We start from the raw sequence: 19,678 nt of genomic DNA, 5'->3' as shown, positions 1-19,678 counted from the left end.
AGTATCTCCAACATTTGCAGCATCAGAACTTAAAGAATCAGTATCTTCTGATAAGACAACAGTGTGAGTAGCAATGGAGGCTTCAGCATCCTCTAATTGCTGATCTGATACTAAGTTCTGATCAACAGCCATATCCTGATGCTCACCTAAAATCTGATCATCAGCATCTTGATGCAGAGAAGGTGTTGTTGATAACTCTGGAGTTTGAACATCATCAGTAACAGGTGTTGTGGAAGGATTATTTGCTGTTGGAGCTTCTAAGAAAAGTATTGTAGGCACAACCAGGTTCTGAATATCAATTTCAGCACTTGTGCCTGGATCAACAAGAGACACAGATGGTGAGTTAGCCTTGTCAGATACTGCTTCCTGAGATGGAGTTGATGGAGAAGAAGTGACTGGAGCAAATTCCTTGTCTTGTGAGATCAGAGATTCTTGATCTCCTTCCTTAGCTTCTTCCTCCTCATCATCTGAAACTGGCCTTTGTGCCCTCTGTTTCTTGTACTTCCTTGTTGATTTGGATTCCTTGGGAATTTCAGGAACTATCATACGTCTAAGCCTCTTGAGAAGCCTAGAACCCCCAATTTCAGAATCCTTCTGAGAAGTTGCTTTCTCAGCTTCAACCACCACAGGTTCTGAAGAAGGAATCTGTTCCTCAGAATCTGATTCATCTCTCAAAGTAATTCTCCTCCTCTTTTGAGATGTTTGAGGAACAGTCTTTGTTCTCTTTGGCTTAGAGGATGTAGGCTTCACAGTAGGTGCTGAAGAAGAAGGTTGAGCAGTCTGTGAAGTGGAGAGATAGGATTTGAGATAAGTTCTGAGGGTAGGTTGAGTAGAATGAGAGGTAGGTACTGAGGTTAATGGATTTTGGGTGGTTGGAGGTGGTTGGACACCAGAGTAAACAGATCTATAAGTATCAGGATCAGCATTTACCAGGATCAGTTTCACAGACTTAGGAATCTGTAATGGTCTAACCACTTTCTTCTTAGTATCAGCATTTACCAGGTCATTAAAGTATCATTTTGCAACCTTAAAAGGTGGGGTTTGAGTGCTGACTAAATGAGGTTCATCGGTACAGTAAGTGTAAATAAGTTGACAGAATCTAGCAAAATAAACAACATCTCGATCCTCTGTCATCCTATCCCCAATAAAACCAATTATTCCAGTTGCAAAATCAAAATGAGTTTGATGGATAATAGCATACCCTATGTGCTGACTCAGAATTGGGATAGCATCAAAATTTGAACATTTGTTCCCAAAAGCTTTGGTGATGCAATCAAAGAAGAAACTCCATTCTCTTCTGATATTAGCCCGTTTCAACTGTCCAAGTTTCGTCAGACTCTTTTCATATCCCAATTCAGCCATTAACTCCCGAAGGGCTGAGTCCTCTGGAACTGAGAAAGTACAATCCTCTGGAAGATGTAAAGCCCTGCGTACTGTACCAGGAGTGACTACAAAGGATGAATCACCCACTTAGAAGATAATACTGGGAGTTCCACGGTTACCACCATCATCAAAAACTCCAGTCCTCCAGAACCTCAGAACTTGTTGACTTGAAAATAATTCAGGCTGAGTTAAGGCGTACCCAACCTCACTATGTGCAAGAAGATCTTGCACAAAGTGCAATTCAGATGGAGCGTCAGCATGATCAAGAATTGCAACATAGTTGTTTGGAACAAACTTTGCACCATCAATGATTAAATCCTTTGGTGCCATGTGAAAAAAAATATTGAGTTTCAAGGATGCCTGTTAGGTGTTTGAGATAATGTCTTTATGAAAAACCAACGTGAGAAAGAAGAGAAGGAGAGTAAAAGTAAGGAGAGAGATAAAGTATAAAAAAAATAAAAGATTAAAGAAATCTTCTCTCTGTTGTACTTATACTCTGAACAAAAATGTTACCGTTGGACACCTGTCAGACATGCAGTAATAACGGACAGTTACTGGGCTCGAGAAAACAGGAATCATTACTTACCCAGTTGCCTAGTTTCAAGGAAAAACCGTTCCATTTATCAAGAGAAACAGTTTTAATTCAAAATTTAAACCGTTAGCACTGATTGAATTATTTTCCATTGCATCATTGAAATTCTGAAAGTACATCACATGAAAATGACCAAGATAAATTAGATATATAAGTGCTGAAAATGAATCAAAACTTAATATAAAACAAAAGTTATATGGTCATCAGAATATCAATCAGGATTTATCAACACAAGATAAAATAACTCAGAGACAAAATCTTGAAGTAAAAACAATTTTCATTAATATATCAAGACAATACATTTATGAAATGGAAATTACATCAATACTTATACAAGATTTTCCCTAAGCTCCTAATCCTAACATCAACAGCTTTAGTCCTAGCTAAGAAGCCTGACAAAGCTGAGGATGAAGAAGAACAGGAAGAAGACAAGATTAAGTCATCTTCCTCTTCCTATCTTCGATGAACAAGATGGCGAGTCGTATGATTCGCTCTTGCTGACGGATAGCTTCCCGCCTTTCCTCCTCCAATCGCTCCAGATGGCGATGGTAATCCATATAGAAGAATAGAAGATGAGTTAGCACCTCCTGTGGGACAGAATCCCAGATCTCCTCAGGAATGGCTGTTACATGCCACTCCTGCTGCCACTCGGCACAACTTAGCTCCATAGTGAAGGTTTGGTTGTTCAAAAACATGTTGTATCGAACCATTGTGTTTTTGATAGAAGAAGGAGGATAAGTGTGTGAGAAGAATGTGATGGAAAGACTGATGTGAAGTGGTTGCTTATATAGGCAAGAGAATGCCAAGAGACGCAAAGATATTTAATGTTGACAGGTAGAATTAATTCTACCTCGTCTCCCTAGACTTTGAAAAAGAATAACAGTCATTGAAAAGGGGAATCATGGTCTAGACCGCACAAGACACAAGAACCAGTGGACTGTTCAAGTACAAATACCATTAATCCTTAGAATAATGACTATTAATCTTCCACTTCAACATATTCGAGTTCGAACTGAGACTGTTATCAAATTTTATTCACAGATAAGCCAAGTAAAGGATTAGACTGAGAAATCAGAACTTAGACCTATACCAGAACTTAACATTCATCAGAACATAATTTCTTAACTCGAAAAAGGAATGCCCATCTTAGTAAATACTCATACAAGTTCTGAGTTATGGACGTCAGAACTTAATCATCAGGACGTGTAACTTAGAACTTGTCCTCGGAATTTGTGCAATAATGACACAATGACTGTTTATCTAAAATAATATTGACCACCACAGAAATTTTCATCATTCAGATGGAGTGATTAGTGTGTGCATTAAGCTAAAAACAGACAAAGAGTAAAGTCTGATTCACTTCAGTACATCTTAGAAATAAGGCATAACTAAAATTTTGCTAAAGATCTGTCATTGTCCTGAAACCTACTGATGAATGAGTTCATGCTAGAGTCCATCTCAACTGTTTTGTGCTAATTTTATGCATCTTTTGCAATTCTGTTTTACAGTGGCTTCTCAGTGTAAGTGAGTCACGACTGTTTATCAGAATTTATGCTATTTTCAGAGTATTTCTCCAGTAATCATAGAGTGTGAAAAGTCACCAAGAAAATATTTTGCTTTTCTGATGCATATTTACTTAATACCAGCAATGCACTTGGGTCGTCCCTTCCACATTTTTACTCTAGATCTCAAAGGAGTACCTGATTTTAATCTTTGATCTTTTTGCTTTTTCTTTTGATAAGAGAGGTTTATCAGCACTTAGTACATTCAGCAGTTTTACTAGTATCAGAACTTAACAGATGAGTAGCATTATTCTAATTTGTGACTTAGTAATAAGATATCCAAAGTAAACTTAACTAAGCTCAGTTATCAGAATTTGCTAGTGTCATAAGATTTCCACTGAAATAATTACTTCTTCCATGGAATCATTTGTTTATTGAAGACTACTAGGTCAGTATCTAGCACAGTTATCCTCATAGGAATGAATCGGTACTAGAACAAACATATCACTTATCCTAATTTAGAAACATATATCAGATAACAGTCAGTACTTAAAGATATTTATCAATTAAGCACAGAATATACAATGAGATTAATTCTGTAAATACTGAGCATAAAGTCTGATTCATAGAACAAGTCTAAGCAGATTTAGAGAAAGAACCTGAAACCATTCCAAGTTCATTTACCAATCTTGTAAAAGTAGCTTCACATAATGGTTTTGTGAAGATATCTGCCAATTGTTGATCTGTGGGAACAAAATGCAATTCCACTGTACCTTCATCCACATGTTCCCTGATGAAGTGGTACCTGATGCTGATGTGCTTTGTCATTGAGTGTTGAACTGGATTACCTGTCATAGCAATAGCACTTTGATTATCACAGTAAATAGGGATTTGGAAATATGTTAACCCATAATCCAGTAACTCATTCTTCATCCAAAGAATCTATGCACAACAGCTTCCTGCAGCAATATACTCTGCTTCTGCAGTTGATGTGGAAATTGACTTTTGTTTCTTGCTGTACCAAGAAACCAATCTGCCTCCAAGAAATTGGCAGCTTCCACTTGTGCTTTTCCTGTCAATTTTGCAACCTGCAAAATCTGCATCTGAGTAACCTATTAGTTTAAAATCTGATTCTCTAGGATACCATAATCCCAGAGCAGCTGTTCCTTTAAGATACTTAAAGATTCTTTTTACAGCTGTTAAGTGAGGTTCTCTTGGATCTGCTTGAAATCTTGCACAAAGACAGGTAGCATACATGATATCAGGTCTACTAGTAGTTAGATAGAGTAGAGAGCCAATCATACCTCTGTAGTCAGTAATATCTACTGATTTACCGGTATCCTTATCCAGTTTTGTTGCAGTGGCCATTGGAGTGGATGCACTTGAACAATCTTGCATTCCAAATTTCTTTAGCAAGTTTCTGGTGTACTTGGTTTGACAAATAAAAGTGCCTTCCTCATTCTGCTTGACTTGAAGGCCCAGAAAATAGCTAAGTTCCCCCATCATACTCATCTGATATCTTGACTGCATTAGTTTGGCAAACTTCTTGCAAAGTTTGTCATTTGTAGATCAAAAATGATATCATCAACATAAATCTGGACCAGAAGTAATTCCTTTCCATGGTTGAGGTAGAACAGTGTTTTGTCTATTGTCCCTCTGTGGAATCCACTTTCCAGAAGAAACTGCGCTAAAGTCTCATACCATGCTCTAGGAGCTTGCTTAAGTCCATAAAGTGCTTTGTCAAGTCTGTAGACATAGTCTGGATGTTTGGTATCTACAAAACCTGGAGGTTGTTCAACATATACCTCTTCCTCCAATTCTCCATTAAGAAAAGCACTTTTCACATCCATTTGAAAGACAGTAAACTTTTTGTGAGCAGCATAAGCCAAAAATATCCTTATGGCTTCTAACCTAGCAACTGGTGCAAATGTTTCATCATAATCAATTCCCTCCTGTTGAGAATATCCTTTTGCAACCAGCCTTGCCTTATTCCTTGTAATTATGCCATCACTGTCAGTTTTGTTTCTGAATACCCACTTTGTACCAACAACAGATCTATTCTTTGGTCTTGGTACTAGGGTCCAGACTTTGTTTCTTTCAAATTCATTCAACTCTTCCTGCATTGCTTGCACCCAATCAGCATCTTGAAGAGCTTCTTCCACTTTCTTTGGCTCAGTCTGAGAGAGAAAAGAATTGTAAAGACACTCATTTGAAGTACCTGTTCTAGTTCTGACACCTGCATCAGGATTTCCAATTATCAAATCAGGTGTATGTGATTTTGTCCACTTCCTTGCAGATGAAAGGTTTTCTCTAGAACTGGATGCTCCCCCATGATCCATGCTATCTTCATTTTCATTTTCTGATGCTCCCCCTGAAACTATGCTCTCTGAGTTGGATTCTTCAGTATTTAGATTTTCAGCACTATCAGAACTTGGCTTATCAGAACTTGACGAATCAGAACTTGAAGAGCCAGATGCATGTTCGGATGTTTCTTGAGATGTGGTAGGATCTTGAGTATGCTCCCCCTGCATAGGTGCATCTTCCTTTAACGTAGTCACCACAGTTTCAATAACATCAGAGTTTAATCCATCAGAGTTTGCAGTATCAGGACTTAGACTGTCAGGATTTTCAGTATCAGAATATGAGTCTTCATTTTCAAATCTCAGCTGATCATGGTCAATGAAATCTTTAAGACCAGTGATCTTCTTGTCATCAAAAGAGACATTGATAGATTTCATGACCTCTTTTGTTCTCAAATTATAGACTCTGAAGGCTTTTGTGGAAAGTGGATATCCAACAAAGATTTCTTCATCAGCTTTTAGATCAAACTTTGATAGCTGTTCAGGATGAGTCTTGAGAACAAAACACTTGCATCCAAATACATGAAAATATTTCAGATTTGGCTTCTTTTTCTTCACCATCTCATATGGTGTTCCATGCTTGTTAATGAGTGTTGCATTTTGAGTAAAACAAGCAGTCTGCACAGCTTCAGCCCAGAAATAGGTTGGAAGTTTTGCTTCTTCAAGCATTGTACGTGCAGCTTCAATGAGAGTTCTATTCTTCCTTTCAACAACTCCATTTTGCTGTGGAGTTCCAGGAGCAGAAAATTCCTGCTTTATTCCATGGCTTTTGCAGAACTCTTCCATTATCAAATTCTTGAACTCAGTGCCATTATCACTCCTTAAAATTTTCATAGAATCTTTGACCATTTTATCCAGCTGTTTGACATGATCAATCAAGATAGATGCAGTTTCACTTTTTGTGTGCAAGAAATACACCCATGTGTATCTGGTGAACTCATCCACTATGACCAACGCATACTTCTTCTTTGCAATAGACATGACATTTACTGGACCAAATAGATCAACATGTATAAGATGATAAGGCTCAAGAATTGATGAATCAGTCTTGCTCTTGAATGAAGATTTTCTTTGTTTGGCTTTCTGACATGAATCACAAAGACCATCAGGAGCAAATACTGTGTTTGGCAATCCTCTCACAAGATCTTTCTTGACCAGTTCATTTATATTGTTGAAATTTAAATGAGAGAGTTTCTTATGCCAATTCCAGCTTTCTTCAATTGATGCTCTACTTATCAGACAGATTGCAGAACCATCAGTACTTGTTGAAAGCTTAGCTTCATAAATGTTACCACGTCTGTATCCTTTCAGAACAACTTTGCCTTTAGATTTACTCACAATTTCACAGTGTTCTTCAAAGAAATCAACATGATAACCTCTGTCACAGATTTGACTTATACTCAGTAGGTTGTGTTTAAGTCCTGAGACCAGAGCTACTTGTTTAATTATGACATTTCCAAGATTGATATTGCCATATCCCAATGTTTTTCCAATGTTGCCATCTCCATAAGAAACACTTGGGCCAGCTTTCTCCACAAAGTCTGATAGCAGGGCCTTATTTCCAGTCATATGTCCTGAACATCCACTGTCCAGAACTAGAATATTTTTCCTGTTGCCCTGCAATCACAAAGACCACTAATTATTAGTTTTAAGGACCCAGACTTGCTTGGATCCTTTGGCCTTATTAAGTTTGTTAACATTTGCAGCGGATTTAGCATCAGAGTTTATGTTAACATTTTTCTTATCAGAATTTACACTATCAGACTTTGAATCAGAATTTACACTAGAAAGAACAATGGAAACTTTCTTCAAAGAGGGTTTTATTTGATAATAATCATAGTACAAACTATGATATTCCTTACAAGTATAAATGGAATGCCATAAACTACCACAATGAAAACAAGGATTTTGTGGTTTGTATCTAACAGACTGACTCTTAACTCCTGATTTTGAAGGTAAGGAGTTAATATTCTTATTCTTCCTGCAAAAAGAAGCCAGATGGTTAGAACTTCCACAGTTATGACATGTTTTCCTAGGAGCATCAGGAACAGGTTTATAATCATTGCTTTTATTCACACCTTCCTTTCCATTCCTATTTTTCCTAGGTGATTTTACCTTGTTTGCATTCTTGACATCTTTCAGCTTATGCTTAAGCTGCTTCTTTGTCATTAAGCCTATGTTCACTTCAGCTGTCTTTTCCTGTTTTAGTTTGTCAGAAGTTAATTCCTCTTTATCTTCTGATTTCTCATTTTCAGACTTTACAGTTACAAACTTAATAGGTTTAAACTTTGGCTTTTGCTTAACAACAGGCTTAATTTCTTCAGTTTCTTTATCATTCTTATCTTCTCCATAACCTAAGCCCTCTTTCCAGTTTCCACTACTTAGCAAATTTTGAGTTATTTTGCCAGAGTAAGTCCAAGTCCTGATAATCTCTCTTTCTTTTTCTAACTCAGTTTTTAGAGATTCATTTAATTTTAGCACTTCATTCCTAACATAAAAAGCATCATCTCTATCCTTCCGAGTTTGATGGAACATGACTAACTCTTTTTCTAAAAAATCATTCCTTTTCTTAAATGCAAGATTTTCAGAAGTTAATCTTTCACATGTTAAAGTTTGGTCTCTATAGCTAACAAACATGGTTTTAAGATATCTTCTCAACTCATTAATATCATCAGTATGAAAAGCATAAGTAGTCTGAGGTACCTTTGTTTCAGCAGCTTCAGAACCGCTCTCAGCACTTTCTTTATCAGCATTTGCCATCAATGCATAATTCTCCTCACTTTCAGAGTCTGAGGTGTTTGTCCAGCTTTTCTGCTTTGTGACAAGAGCCTTGCCTTTGTCACCCTTTACCTTCTTGCAGTCAGGAGATATGTGGCCTTTCTCACCACAGTTATAGCATTTAACATTGGTGTAATCTCCTCTGCCAGACTTTCCTCCTCTGCCTTCAGATCTTCTAAAATTCTTCTTATCAGAACTTATGCTTTTCCTGGAAAACTTCTTTCCCTTCCTGAACTTCCTGTATGCAATCTTTGTGATTCCTTTCACCATAAGAGCACACAGCTTCATCATCTCCTCATCAGCATCAGTCTCAGGCAAGCTTTCAGAATCTGAGTCATCATCACTCTCAGCACTTGATGACTCAGTATCAGACTTTATGAAAAGAGCTTTACCCTTGTCTTTCTTTGAGGAAGTTGCTTTGGGGAATTCTTCTTCAGCCTTAAGAGCAACTGTCCTTGACTTTCCTCCTTTCCTCTTGCTTCTTTGTTCCATCTCCAGCTCATGAGTCTTGAGCATTCCATAGATTTCGTCAAGAGTTGTCTCATCAAGATTGTAGTTGTCTCTTATTGTCGTTGCCTTCAAATCCCAGCATTCAGGAAGAGCTAACAGGAACTTAAGGTTTGAATCTTCAAGATCATACTCTTTATCAACCAATGACAAATCATTCAAAAGTTTGACAAATCTATCATATAAATCATTCAATGACTCATTAGTCTTTGAGTCAAAGTGTTCATACTCTTGAGTGAGTATTGTCTTCATGTTCTTCTTAATTGTGTCAGTTCCCTGACACCTTGTTTCCAGCGCATCCCATATCTCCTTAGCAGTCTTGCAGTTGATTACCCTATTTGACATTACATTATCAATGGCACTATGCAGTAAGTGTCGTACCTTAGCATCCTTAGCAATTGATGCTATGTCCTAAGCAGTATAATCACTCTTCTCCTTTGGTACGGTTTTTGCTGCTTCACCTGCAACTGCAACAGCGAGTTTGGTTGGTTTGTGAGGACCTTTCTTGATTTTATCCAGGTATTCTGGATCTGTTGCTTCCAGGAACATGGTCATCCTTACCTTCCATATGGGATATTCAGATGGTCTCAGTATGGGGACTCTGATGGTCTCATACCGACTCTGAATTTGTGTCTTTGGTGGTTCCTCAGTTGTGGTAGGCTTAGTTGGAGTTTCTGTGTCCGACATGATTGTGTTTGGATCTTTAACTGTATGTAAGTTAACAGATAGTCTCTGATACCAATTGTTAGGTCACACACACACTGTAGAGGGGGTGAATACAGTGTATAGTACACTTAAATCGAACTTTAAGAACTTAAGTAACAGAAAACAAACTTTATTGAAACAATAAACTCTGTTACAGTATGGAACTGTTACCTCTCAGTGATGAACAAATATCACGAGAGCTGTTAGGGTTACAATGAATAATCTTTTCTAATAATGATAACACTTATAGTGTAAACCCTATGTCTGTGTTTATATACTACACAGTTACAAGATAATCGCTAATTGATATGGAATATAATTCTGCTTCCTAAAATATATCAATCAGATATCATTTCTTCCAAGTATTCCATTCTTCACGGAATTCCTTCTTCATGCATATCTCTTCTTATATTTATCTCGATCTTCTTTCCTTTAATCAGCTACTGTCCTTATCTGATTGTCCTTCAGCACTTAAGTTCTGATATCTATCTTCTGATGATTATCTCCTGATAATATAAGTACTGATATCCTTAAGTCCTGACTTCCAGTATAAGTACTGATCAACAGTTAAGTACTGATTTATCCTGTTCACATAAGATCTGAAAGTTAAACATAAAACATATTAGCCATGACATTATCAAATATATCTAACAGATTTGATGAGCATTCCTTTGTTCTTTCTGGATACTAAGTCCTTCAGATATGTAGACCACCTATCAGTTGTAGAGTTGATTACTTTCAGCACAGTTACAATATATTCCAACTCCTGTCATGGTTTATCTCTCATTTGTTCTTGTAAAATCTTTAATTCTTTTCCTGACTCAAGGAAATACATCATATTTTCTTTTGGCTTATTTGTGTCAAACAAATCTAGCACAATTTGATCAAATATAATCTTCTGTAAATCTTTAAGCTTCACATTTTCACCAATTCCTATAAAATTTCTAAGTCTTTAAGAATTAAAGCATTTCCTGTGTAATTATCAGCGTTTGGGAGACCCAGACCACCTCTTCTGTCAGCTGTTCTATCTTGTGAGTTACCACTGTAAATTTTGTTAATGGCATCAGAAGAATCTCTTTTTGGTGATGGTGTCTTGCTACCCTATAGTAGCTTTTTCTTCTCTTTAAAAGTCAGTTATGTCTAATTTTAGGATCCTTGTAGAATAGAGTTGTCTTTCTTTCCTTCACTTTCAGAGTTTGCATGAATTGACTTACTTCAGCACCAGCTTCCACAACCCTTTCATCCTGGTCATCATCAACATTTGTGACTGTCAGAGTTTGTCTTTCAATAGTTGTCAGAGTAGTCAATTTTTTTATAACAGTTGTAGTCTTCTTTCTTTCATCTCCTCCAGTTCTTCCACTTCCAGCTCTTCTTTGGATAGTGTACTTAGATGTACCATCAGAGCCACCAGTTTCTCCACCCTTGTACCTCCCAAGTGCTTTGCCACCCTTATTTCCACCATCAAGAGCATCATCCCTATCATTAGCTTTTAACTGGAGTTGTTTGTATTTAGATTTAGAAATTATCTCCCCCTTTTTGCAATCATCACCAAGTAGGAAAGCAATTAACTCCATGGATTATTGTACCTCATCCAATTGTCCTGACATTTTAGCTTGAGTTGCTTCTAACTTGGCCTGATTTACCTCTATTCTGTCTTGTCTGGAAATGATGGGCTCCAATTATTTCTGTACTTCAAACTCACTTTTAGATTTAGCTTCATAAAAAGCATCCTTAAGTGCATCCATCTGAGTTTGAGCTTTAGCCTGTGTGGAGTGAACATACTTTACCATGAGAGTAGTTGCTTTGAGATGAGCAAGCAAAGGACTTTTGATTTCAGATTCAGCTGTCTACAAGTGTTAAGAAGAATTATGAAGAGAAATATGATATGTATAGTCTTTCCATTTAGAGTTCCATTCTTCATCTTTATAGGATTTTATGATTTTAGCATTTCTTGCATTCAACAGCTTTTACATGTCCTTCTCAACCATGCTCTTAATTTTTTTATCAATTATGTGTCAACTTATTTCACAAAAAAATTGGGATATCGTTTAATGGATGTAGTATTGTAAAATTACTATGTACATTGTATATAGTGATTCTCAGAAATATATCTTGGAATCTTGTCGGTGCACATTTTTTCCAATTAAAGAGATTTTTGAAAGGATTGTAGCATTGTTGCCGAAAAAATCAATTCGTGATGTAGCAATGCACGTAAAATCGTTGATAGTAAGTCATATTTCAAGTAATATCTTATCTTAGATATTTAATAAATTTGAACTGATACATATTGTTACAACCTGTGTATTTATACTACTTCATGTGACATCACTAATTTTTCTTTATCCTTCAAAGATATAAAACAAAAAGGTGATGTGTGTTCAACCCGATATTCATCTTTTAATAACATGGATTTTAATTAATTAATTTCAAGATAATTTTATCGCGCATTGCGCAAGAGAATGTCAACTTTGGTAATTATCCATTATCGTATGTTCCATTTATTTATGTAAAGGGAAAAATAAAGAATTTGTAGTGCATGATATTATATAGGCTTATTAACCTTTTGGCCCTTAAAGTATATGTCTTTGTACCCATAAACCCCTAAACTCTGCGAACGTACCCTTTGACCCCCAAGGTATGTGTTTTCATACCCTTTAGTCCTTTTTACAGTTACGGTAAAAAATCGGAAGGGCAAAAAAGACATTTGACCTCCGAGTTGTACCGTTATAAAGGTTAAAAGGTACATTTCTCATACTTTGAGGGTTAAAAGATACATTTTTCAAAGGATTAATTTATAGGGAAACAAGAGTACCTAGATTCTATATCCTCTTAATCTCACTGATACCTCACTGATACTTCAGCAAACTCGCGCACAGGAAGGTATGCAGTACACAGTCTCAATGACTAATAGGGTGCTTTTAATTTTGGTAAAACAAGGTTGTTACCTGTTATCAGAAATTTTATTTTTCATTTGTTTGAAAGAAAGTAAGTTTCACCCAATAACTTGCAGCTATGAAATTGTCAACAGGGTAGGAGGGTTAATCAGAATGATAATTGTCATAGGAGTTAAATAGCTTATGTAGCTAGATTTATTCGTCAAGTACAGGAACCTACACATCTTCTAATTTCCACAATGAAATAAAAAACCTTGGAGGGGAAGAACTTTCCCTGAATTGTATATTAGTCTTAAATTCATATGTAGTACAGCTTTTTTGATCAACAGATTAGATTGACATGCAGATATCAGCTCTGGGAAACGAACCTTTTTGCCCGAAGAAAGGCACATCCTTTCTTATTGTAACCGACCATGAATACATTTCTTTACATTTTAGAATTTAATATGTAACTATACTACATGTATGTAATCACATAATTAAACTTGCAATGAGAACACAGCCAAAGTATGACGATAAAAATGGGAGAAAAGACGTGAAAATATGATGTAACACAATGTAAAACACAATATAAGTTGGACTACAGATGACCGGTGGTACCCCAATATCTCAAGTTGCCAAGAGATTAGTTCATCAACAAAAGTTCGAGTTTTCAGCTCAACCTTTGGTAATAAATGGTGCTATAGTTTAAAAACTAGGAAGGATGAAAACTATTTGTTAAGTGTTACATTCAAAGATGGAGAACTACAGAAATCACCTCCAGATACAATTTTCAATGTTTTAATTGGTATCACATCAATAACCATCGTGAAATCATCAGAGGATGCAGTTATGGAGGAAATTTTTCGAGCTAATGATAAGTATATGAACATTTGCCTATCAGAAGAGAGGGGAGATCCCTACCTTTTAAAGCTTGAATTGAGGCCTTTAGATTTAGTGTATCTGAAAAAGAAACCTTCAGTTGCTCTAAGAGTTATAGACCGAGTTGATGTTGGAAATACAGCAGCGGAGATCAAGTATTCTTCACTAAAAACATCAGTATGCCTGTCTAAGTAACATGCACATGTCATTGGATCGAGTAAATTCTAATTTTTACTTCCGCACTAAAAATACTATGATATTAAGGCGACTCTCGTACCTAGTGCCATGCAGAAAATATCCATCTCCCCGGTAAACTAGACAACCTAACTTTTGAAACCGACAATATCAGGGATTAAGCTATAAGACACATTTCTATTTTCTTCAATATCAGGTATCCAGATGATCCATTTTATCAAATTTGACGACCAGAAGCAGGTGATGATAATGTCACATCATCACCTGTGACTAATATTGTGATCGTCAATGCTTGCAAAGCAATCACCGAGACGATGGTGCGGAACAATAAGCTCTAGCATTAAGTTTTAAATTAAGTTCAAGATTAAGGTAGGAGTGTGATGTAGATAAATTTGTACACCAGAGCAAATGAAGAAAGTTATAGCCAGCAGAAACAGGAACACAACTCAAGCAACAGAAACAAGAAGAACACAACTCTAGCAATTAAGTTCCAAAGGTAGACCTTTTCACCCTCATACTACGAGAATTGTACCTTTTAACCCTTATAACGGTTTAAATCGGAGGTCAAATATCTTTTTTGCCCCTCTGATTTTTTACCGTAACGGTAAAAAGGGCTAAAGGGTATGAAAATACATACCTTGGGGGTCAAAGGATACGCTCGCAGAGTTCAGGGGCTTATGGGTACAAACGCATATACTTTAAGGCCAAAAGGTTTATAAGCCTATTATATATATTTATTTCTTAAATATTTTTATTTAATAGAGACAAATGACATGTAATATATGTCAAAACCTCTTAGATGTTGCATATAGTGAAACCTTGTCGCGCTTTGTGCAATCAAGTTTATTTGTTTGTAACTTTTTGAAACTTAAATTTCATAGCAAATATTTTTCTCATATGATTAATGCGGTTTTTAATTTCATATCAACTATTGATAAAAATTACATTTATATAAGCTAACTCTGAATTTGAACATGCCATTGAATACTATTGCTGAAAAAATTGGTGGTAAATATAAAGCCTTTGTTTCATTAACATATATTCTTGAGTTTAATTATTCATATTTTCACGAAAAAAAATCATTTACGCTGAAGAATGAAAAACTGGATGACATTTGAAATAGGGCGGAACCTTCACTGGCGGGTAATTTGAGCGATTTTGGTTTTTATCTACCTGATAACCCCAATGATCCAGATCTTTTAGCTATTCTGTAAGTGTTCCTTAACATTTTGCCTGATCATCCTTTACGATTTTGTTCTAAAATGATTAAGGAATAATAACCCAAACATATAATTACACAATTAGTAGGAGAATAAAAGTGGCACATCAATTGCTAATAAGTAATGAACAACTTACATGGTTATGGCTAAAGAAGTGGCATATAAATAAGTGCTTTATAGATATGTTGTTGGTGCTACAGGCTGTGAATTCTATATTTCTACACACCGTGATCATTGTAATATATATTTCATTTTTTCTTCCAATCATTTGTCACTTATTCTGATTTTATATATATCAGGAACCATCAAAGATATGATTCCGCGCCTACAATTTTGAATATGTTATATATGCATGTGGATTTGTGTGTTTTTTAATTATGTTACAATAATGTGATTTTATATTTGCAATGTATGTAATATAGCAAAGAACTAACATTGCTCATAGAGTTGGCTTTGCTATATACAATAAAGTGTGATTTGACAGATATCGAAAATTGTGGAGTTTGTTGCCTCATGAATAATTGTCGAGTTTAGTGATATTGCTATACATATCAATAATTCAATAATTAATTAAATTTATATAAATATTATATAAATATGAATGATACATTTGCTTAATATCACAAATAGTAAGATTTTGATTATAATTTTTGTAAATATGCTTAATTCGTCTCAAAGTAAAGTATGATTTTTTGTCAATATGCTTGTTTCTTCTTAAGCAGTCCGATTTGAGAAAGAAATATGGTTAATAAATTTGAGCTTATAACAAATATTGTACATGTTCGTTCACTCCACAATCATCTACCATAGTGCTAGCAGCTCAATGTTATTGAGTTTTTCCACCAAGCTTCCTCTGTTGGTCCGCATAGCTCTTTTGATGAGATCGAGCTTCCTTCAAACTTTTTTTAACTTTCTCTACCTTCTCATTAGTGATTCTAACCAACTCCGGCCTTTTAGTGACTCTCTCACCAACCTCATCCCAACAAGATGGTACAAAGCTTTAAATGGTGGCATACCAATACTAGCGTTCCAACTATTATTATACGCAGCCAGATACAAATAATTATCTCAATCACCTGTCCACTCCAAAGCACATGCCCTCAACATATCCTCCAACGCCTAGATCGTCCTTTCTAACTGTCCATCAGTCTGCGGATGATAAGTTGTACTAAAATTAAGTCTCGTACCCCAAGCTTGTTGGAACCCCTTTCGAAAACGTAATGTAAACCTTGTATCTCTATCAGAAATTATCGACACAGGTACACCATGAAGTATAACAATATCTCGCTAAAAAATCTCTGCCAACTCATGAACAGGAGTAGTCTTTCTAATAGGCAAGAAGTGAGCGGACTTAGTAAGTCTATCAACCACCACCCCTATGACATCATTCTTCTAGAAATTCCTCTGTAAATGAGTCACAAAATCCATAATAATGTGTTCCCACTTCCAAACTGGAATATCTAGTTGCTGCAACAATCCACTAGGCCTCTGATGGTCTATCTTCACTTGTTGACATGTAAGATATTTCCCCACAAATTCTGCTTTATCTCCCTTCATTCCACTCCACCAAAAGTTCTTCTTCAAATCTCCATACATCTTAGTGGAACCTAGATGAATGGAAAATAAAGAACTATGAGCCTCCTTCAAAATTTTCTCACAAATTGTCGGGTCTGCAGAAACACATAATTTACTACCCAACCATATCACACCCTTATCATCAACACGAAAATGTTTTTGCTTGCCACCTGCCACCTCAGATCTAATAGCCTCCAAACCTGTATCATTCTTCTGAGATTCCTTAACCCTTGAAACAAGATTCGGGTCCACTTTCAAACTTGCAATGCTACCTCCTGAACCTCTAACATACAACTCAATACCCAATCACTCCAAATCTGAAATAAGGTACGGTTGAGTAATGAGAGATGCAACACTCCCCAAGTTCTTCCTACTAAGAGCGTCATCCACTACATTCGTCTTCCCTGGATGGTACTGAATATTTGCATCATTATCCTTAAGAAGTTCAAGCCACCTTCGCTGCCTCATATTAAGCTCTTTCTGAGTGAAGAGGTATTTGAGACTCTTATGAAGAGTAAAGATGTCACAAGTCTCCCAATAAAGATAGTGTCTCCAGATCTTCAAAGCAAAGACCACTGCTGCTAACTCCAAGTCATGGGTAAGATAGTTTACCTCATAGGGTTTAAGCTGCCTAGAAGCGTAAGAAATCACTTTCCCATGCTGCATAAGAACACACCCCAATCCTCTCTTAGAAGCATCACTTTAAACCTGAAAACCTCCACTACCTGATGGCAACACAAGTATTGGAGCAGACACCAACCTCTAATTTAACTCTTGAAAACTTTTCTCACGGTCATCATTTCACTCGAATTTAACGCCCTTCCTCATTAGTTGAGTTAATGGCAAAGCTATGGATGAGAAACCTTCCAGAAAATGCCGATAATAATCTGCTAAACCCAAGAAACTCATAACATTTATCACGTTACTAGGTCTGGGCAAATTAGCTATAGCCTCGACTTTCGTAGGATCTAACTCAATGCCCCTACCAGACATAATATGCCCCAAGAATGCCACTTCCTCCAACCCGAATTCACACTTTGAAAATTTTACAAACAATTTCTTCTCCCTCAAGATGTCAAGAAGAATGCATAAATGCTCTGCATGCTTCTCTCTGCTTTTAGAGTACATCAAGATATCATCAATGAAGACCACCACAAATTTATTTAGATAATCATGAAAGACCTGCTTCATCAAATCCATAAATACCACTGATGCATTCGTCAACCCACAGGACATCACGAGAAACTCATAATAACCATAACGAGTGTGAGATGCAGTCTTCGGAATATCCTCTTCTCTTTTTCATAACTGATGGTAACCAGATCTCAAATCTATCTTCGAGAAGTACTTCGCCCCTTGTAACTGGTCAAACAAGTCATCAATGTGTGGCAAAGGATACCTAATTCTGATAGTCACCTTAATCAACTCCCTGTAATTAATGCACAATCTCATGAAACTATCTTTCTTCTTCATAAACAACACAGGAGCGCCCCATGGAGACACACTTGATGTGATAAATCTCCTATCCAATAACTCCTGCAACTGCTCCTTCAATTCTTGCAACTCAAGTGGTGTCATTCTATAAGACGCCTTAGAAATAGGATCGGCACTGGAACAAGTTCAATAGTAAACTTCACCTCTCAATGTGGTGGCAAACCTGGTAGCTTATCGGGGAACGCATCTTCATACTCCCTCATAACTGGATAATCCTCGATGTGAGGTTCATTCTTCGATGTATCCTTCACGAAAGAAAGGTAACCATCACAACCTTTAGATAAAAATTTGCTCGCCTTTAGAGCAGAAATTAATTTAACCTCCCCTTTCGGTGGAGACCCTTGGCATACAAATTCTGGTTTATCTGCATCCCCAAAGATAACCCTTTTTCCTTGAAAATCAATTATGGTACGATGTTCATTCAATCAATCCATGCCCAAAATAATGTCAAAGTCATGCATCTCCATCGGAATCAAGTTAACCTTACAACTTCTATCTCCAACAGCTATCAGACACTCTCGATACACATCAGAAATAATAACAGAATTCCCATCGGGGTAGCAATAGACATATGAGGATATAATAATGAAGGTGCAATACCAACATGACGAACAAATGATAAAGACACAAGAGAATGGGTCGAACCGGTATCAAATAACACATAAGCATCACGTCTACCAACAAGAAGTGTTCCCAAAATGGTACCTGAATTAGTTGCTGCCTGATTTACAGTCAATGCAAACACTCTAGCTGTAAGATTCCGCTGACTGCCACTACCACCACCAGCTCCTCCTCCACCAGTGTTGTATGACACTGTGCAATCCTTAGCCCTATGGGACAGGCTACCACACAAGAAACAAGCCCCAGTCTGTCTGTAACAAGCTCTACCTGGATGATGTCCACGCATGTAGCACAAGGAGCCACTGGAATCATATTGGAGTTTCCCCTATACACTGAGTAACGGATATATCCCTGTTGACGATTATGCCACTATCTAGGCTGCTTCTGTCACTGAAACTACTGATTCTGATTCTGACCAACATACCGGTTCCAGCCATGGAATTACTGACCACCCCTATTCTGATTCTGTCCGTGCCACTGTTCCTGCTGTCCACTCTGACCTCCGTACCACTGTATACCTTGTGCAAAATCCTGATCATCCTAAGTCCTCTTACTACCACTATTAGACCTAGAAGTCCTGAAATCTATGCTCTCCTTCTCAACATCTTTTGCTACATCAGTCACCTCTGCCACATTATCAGATTTAAAAGAAATTATGGAACCCCTCATATAAGACTTCAACCCTCATTTAAAAATTATCAACTTGTTATGCAGCAGTCCCCGCAACTGTTCCAGCAAATCCAGCTAACCTTATACACCTCGCCATATAATCAGTAATGCTCTCATCGTGGTGCTGTATAATAGAATGAAACTCCCTCAAATAGGTCTCTCTCTATCAGCATTAGAGAAGTACTACTCATAGAATACCTCCTTGAATCCCTGCCATTCCAAAGCCTCCGCATACTCCTCCCCTCTAGTAGCTTTGACTCCTCTCCACCACCTCTGAGTATCCCCCTCCAACTTATACACAGCTAACCTGACCTTCTGAATC

The 19,678-nt window shown here is 36.9% G+C and overlaps 1 protein-coding gene across 1 annotated transcript; it reads right to left on the bottom strand.

Annotated features, from left to right (window-relative positions):
• Positions 1 to 17,373: 17,373 nt before the first annotated feature.
• On the bottom strand, positions 17,374 to 18,150 carry LOC141673768 (putative mitochondrial protein AtMg00860). The gene is made up of 2 exons (XM_074480509.1): positions 17,989 to 18,150; positions 17,374 to 17,754 (listed from the first exon to the last, which is right to left on the bottom strand). The coding sequence occupies exons 1-2, from the start codon at positions 18,148 to 18,150 to the stop codon at positions 17,374 to 17,376; spliced, it is 543 nt and encodes a 180-aa protein (XP_074336610.1).
• Positions 18,151 to 19,678: the final 1,528 nt, after the last annotated feature.

The sequence above is a fragment of the Apium graveolens genome, chromosome 7 (assembly GCF_009905375.1).
Source record: "Apium graveolens cultivar Ventura chromosome 7, ASM990537v1, whole genome shotgun sequence".
Classification (NCBI taxonomy): Eukaryota; Viridiplantae; Streptophyta; class Magnoliopsida; order Apiales; family Apiaceae; genus Apium; species Apium graveolens.
The sequence above is the reverse complement of the archived record's forward strand: the minus strand, read 5'-3'. Positions and strand labels throughout refer to the sequence as shown.

What these genes read in the sequence shown, in the direction of transcription:
- LOC141673768 (XM_074480509.1), bottom strand. Translation starts at nt 18,150, where the DNA reads ATGACACCACTTGAGTTGCAAGAATTGAAGGAGCAGTTGCAGGAGTTA. An exon ending in ATTACAGGGAGTTGATTAAG is followed by an intron (nt 17,755 to 17,988) that starts GTGACTATCAGA and finishes TTGATGAAGCAG; the next exon opens with GTCTTTCATGATTATCTAAA.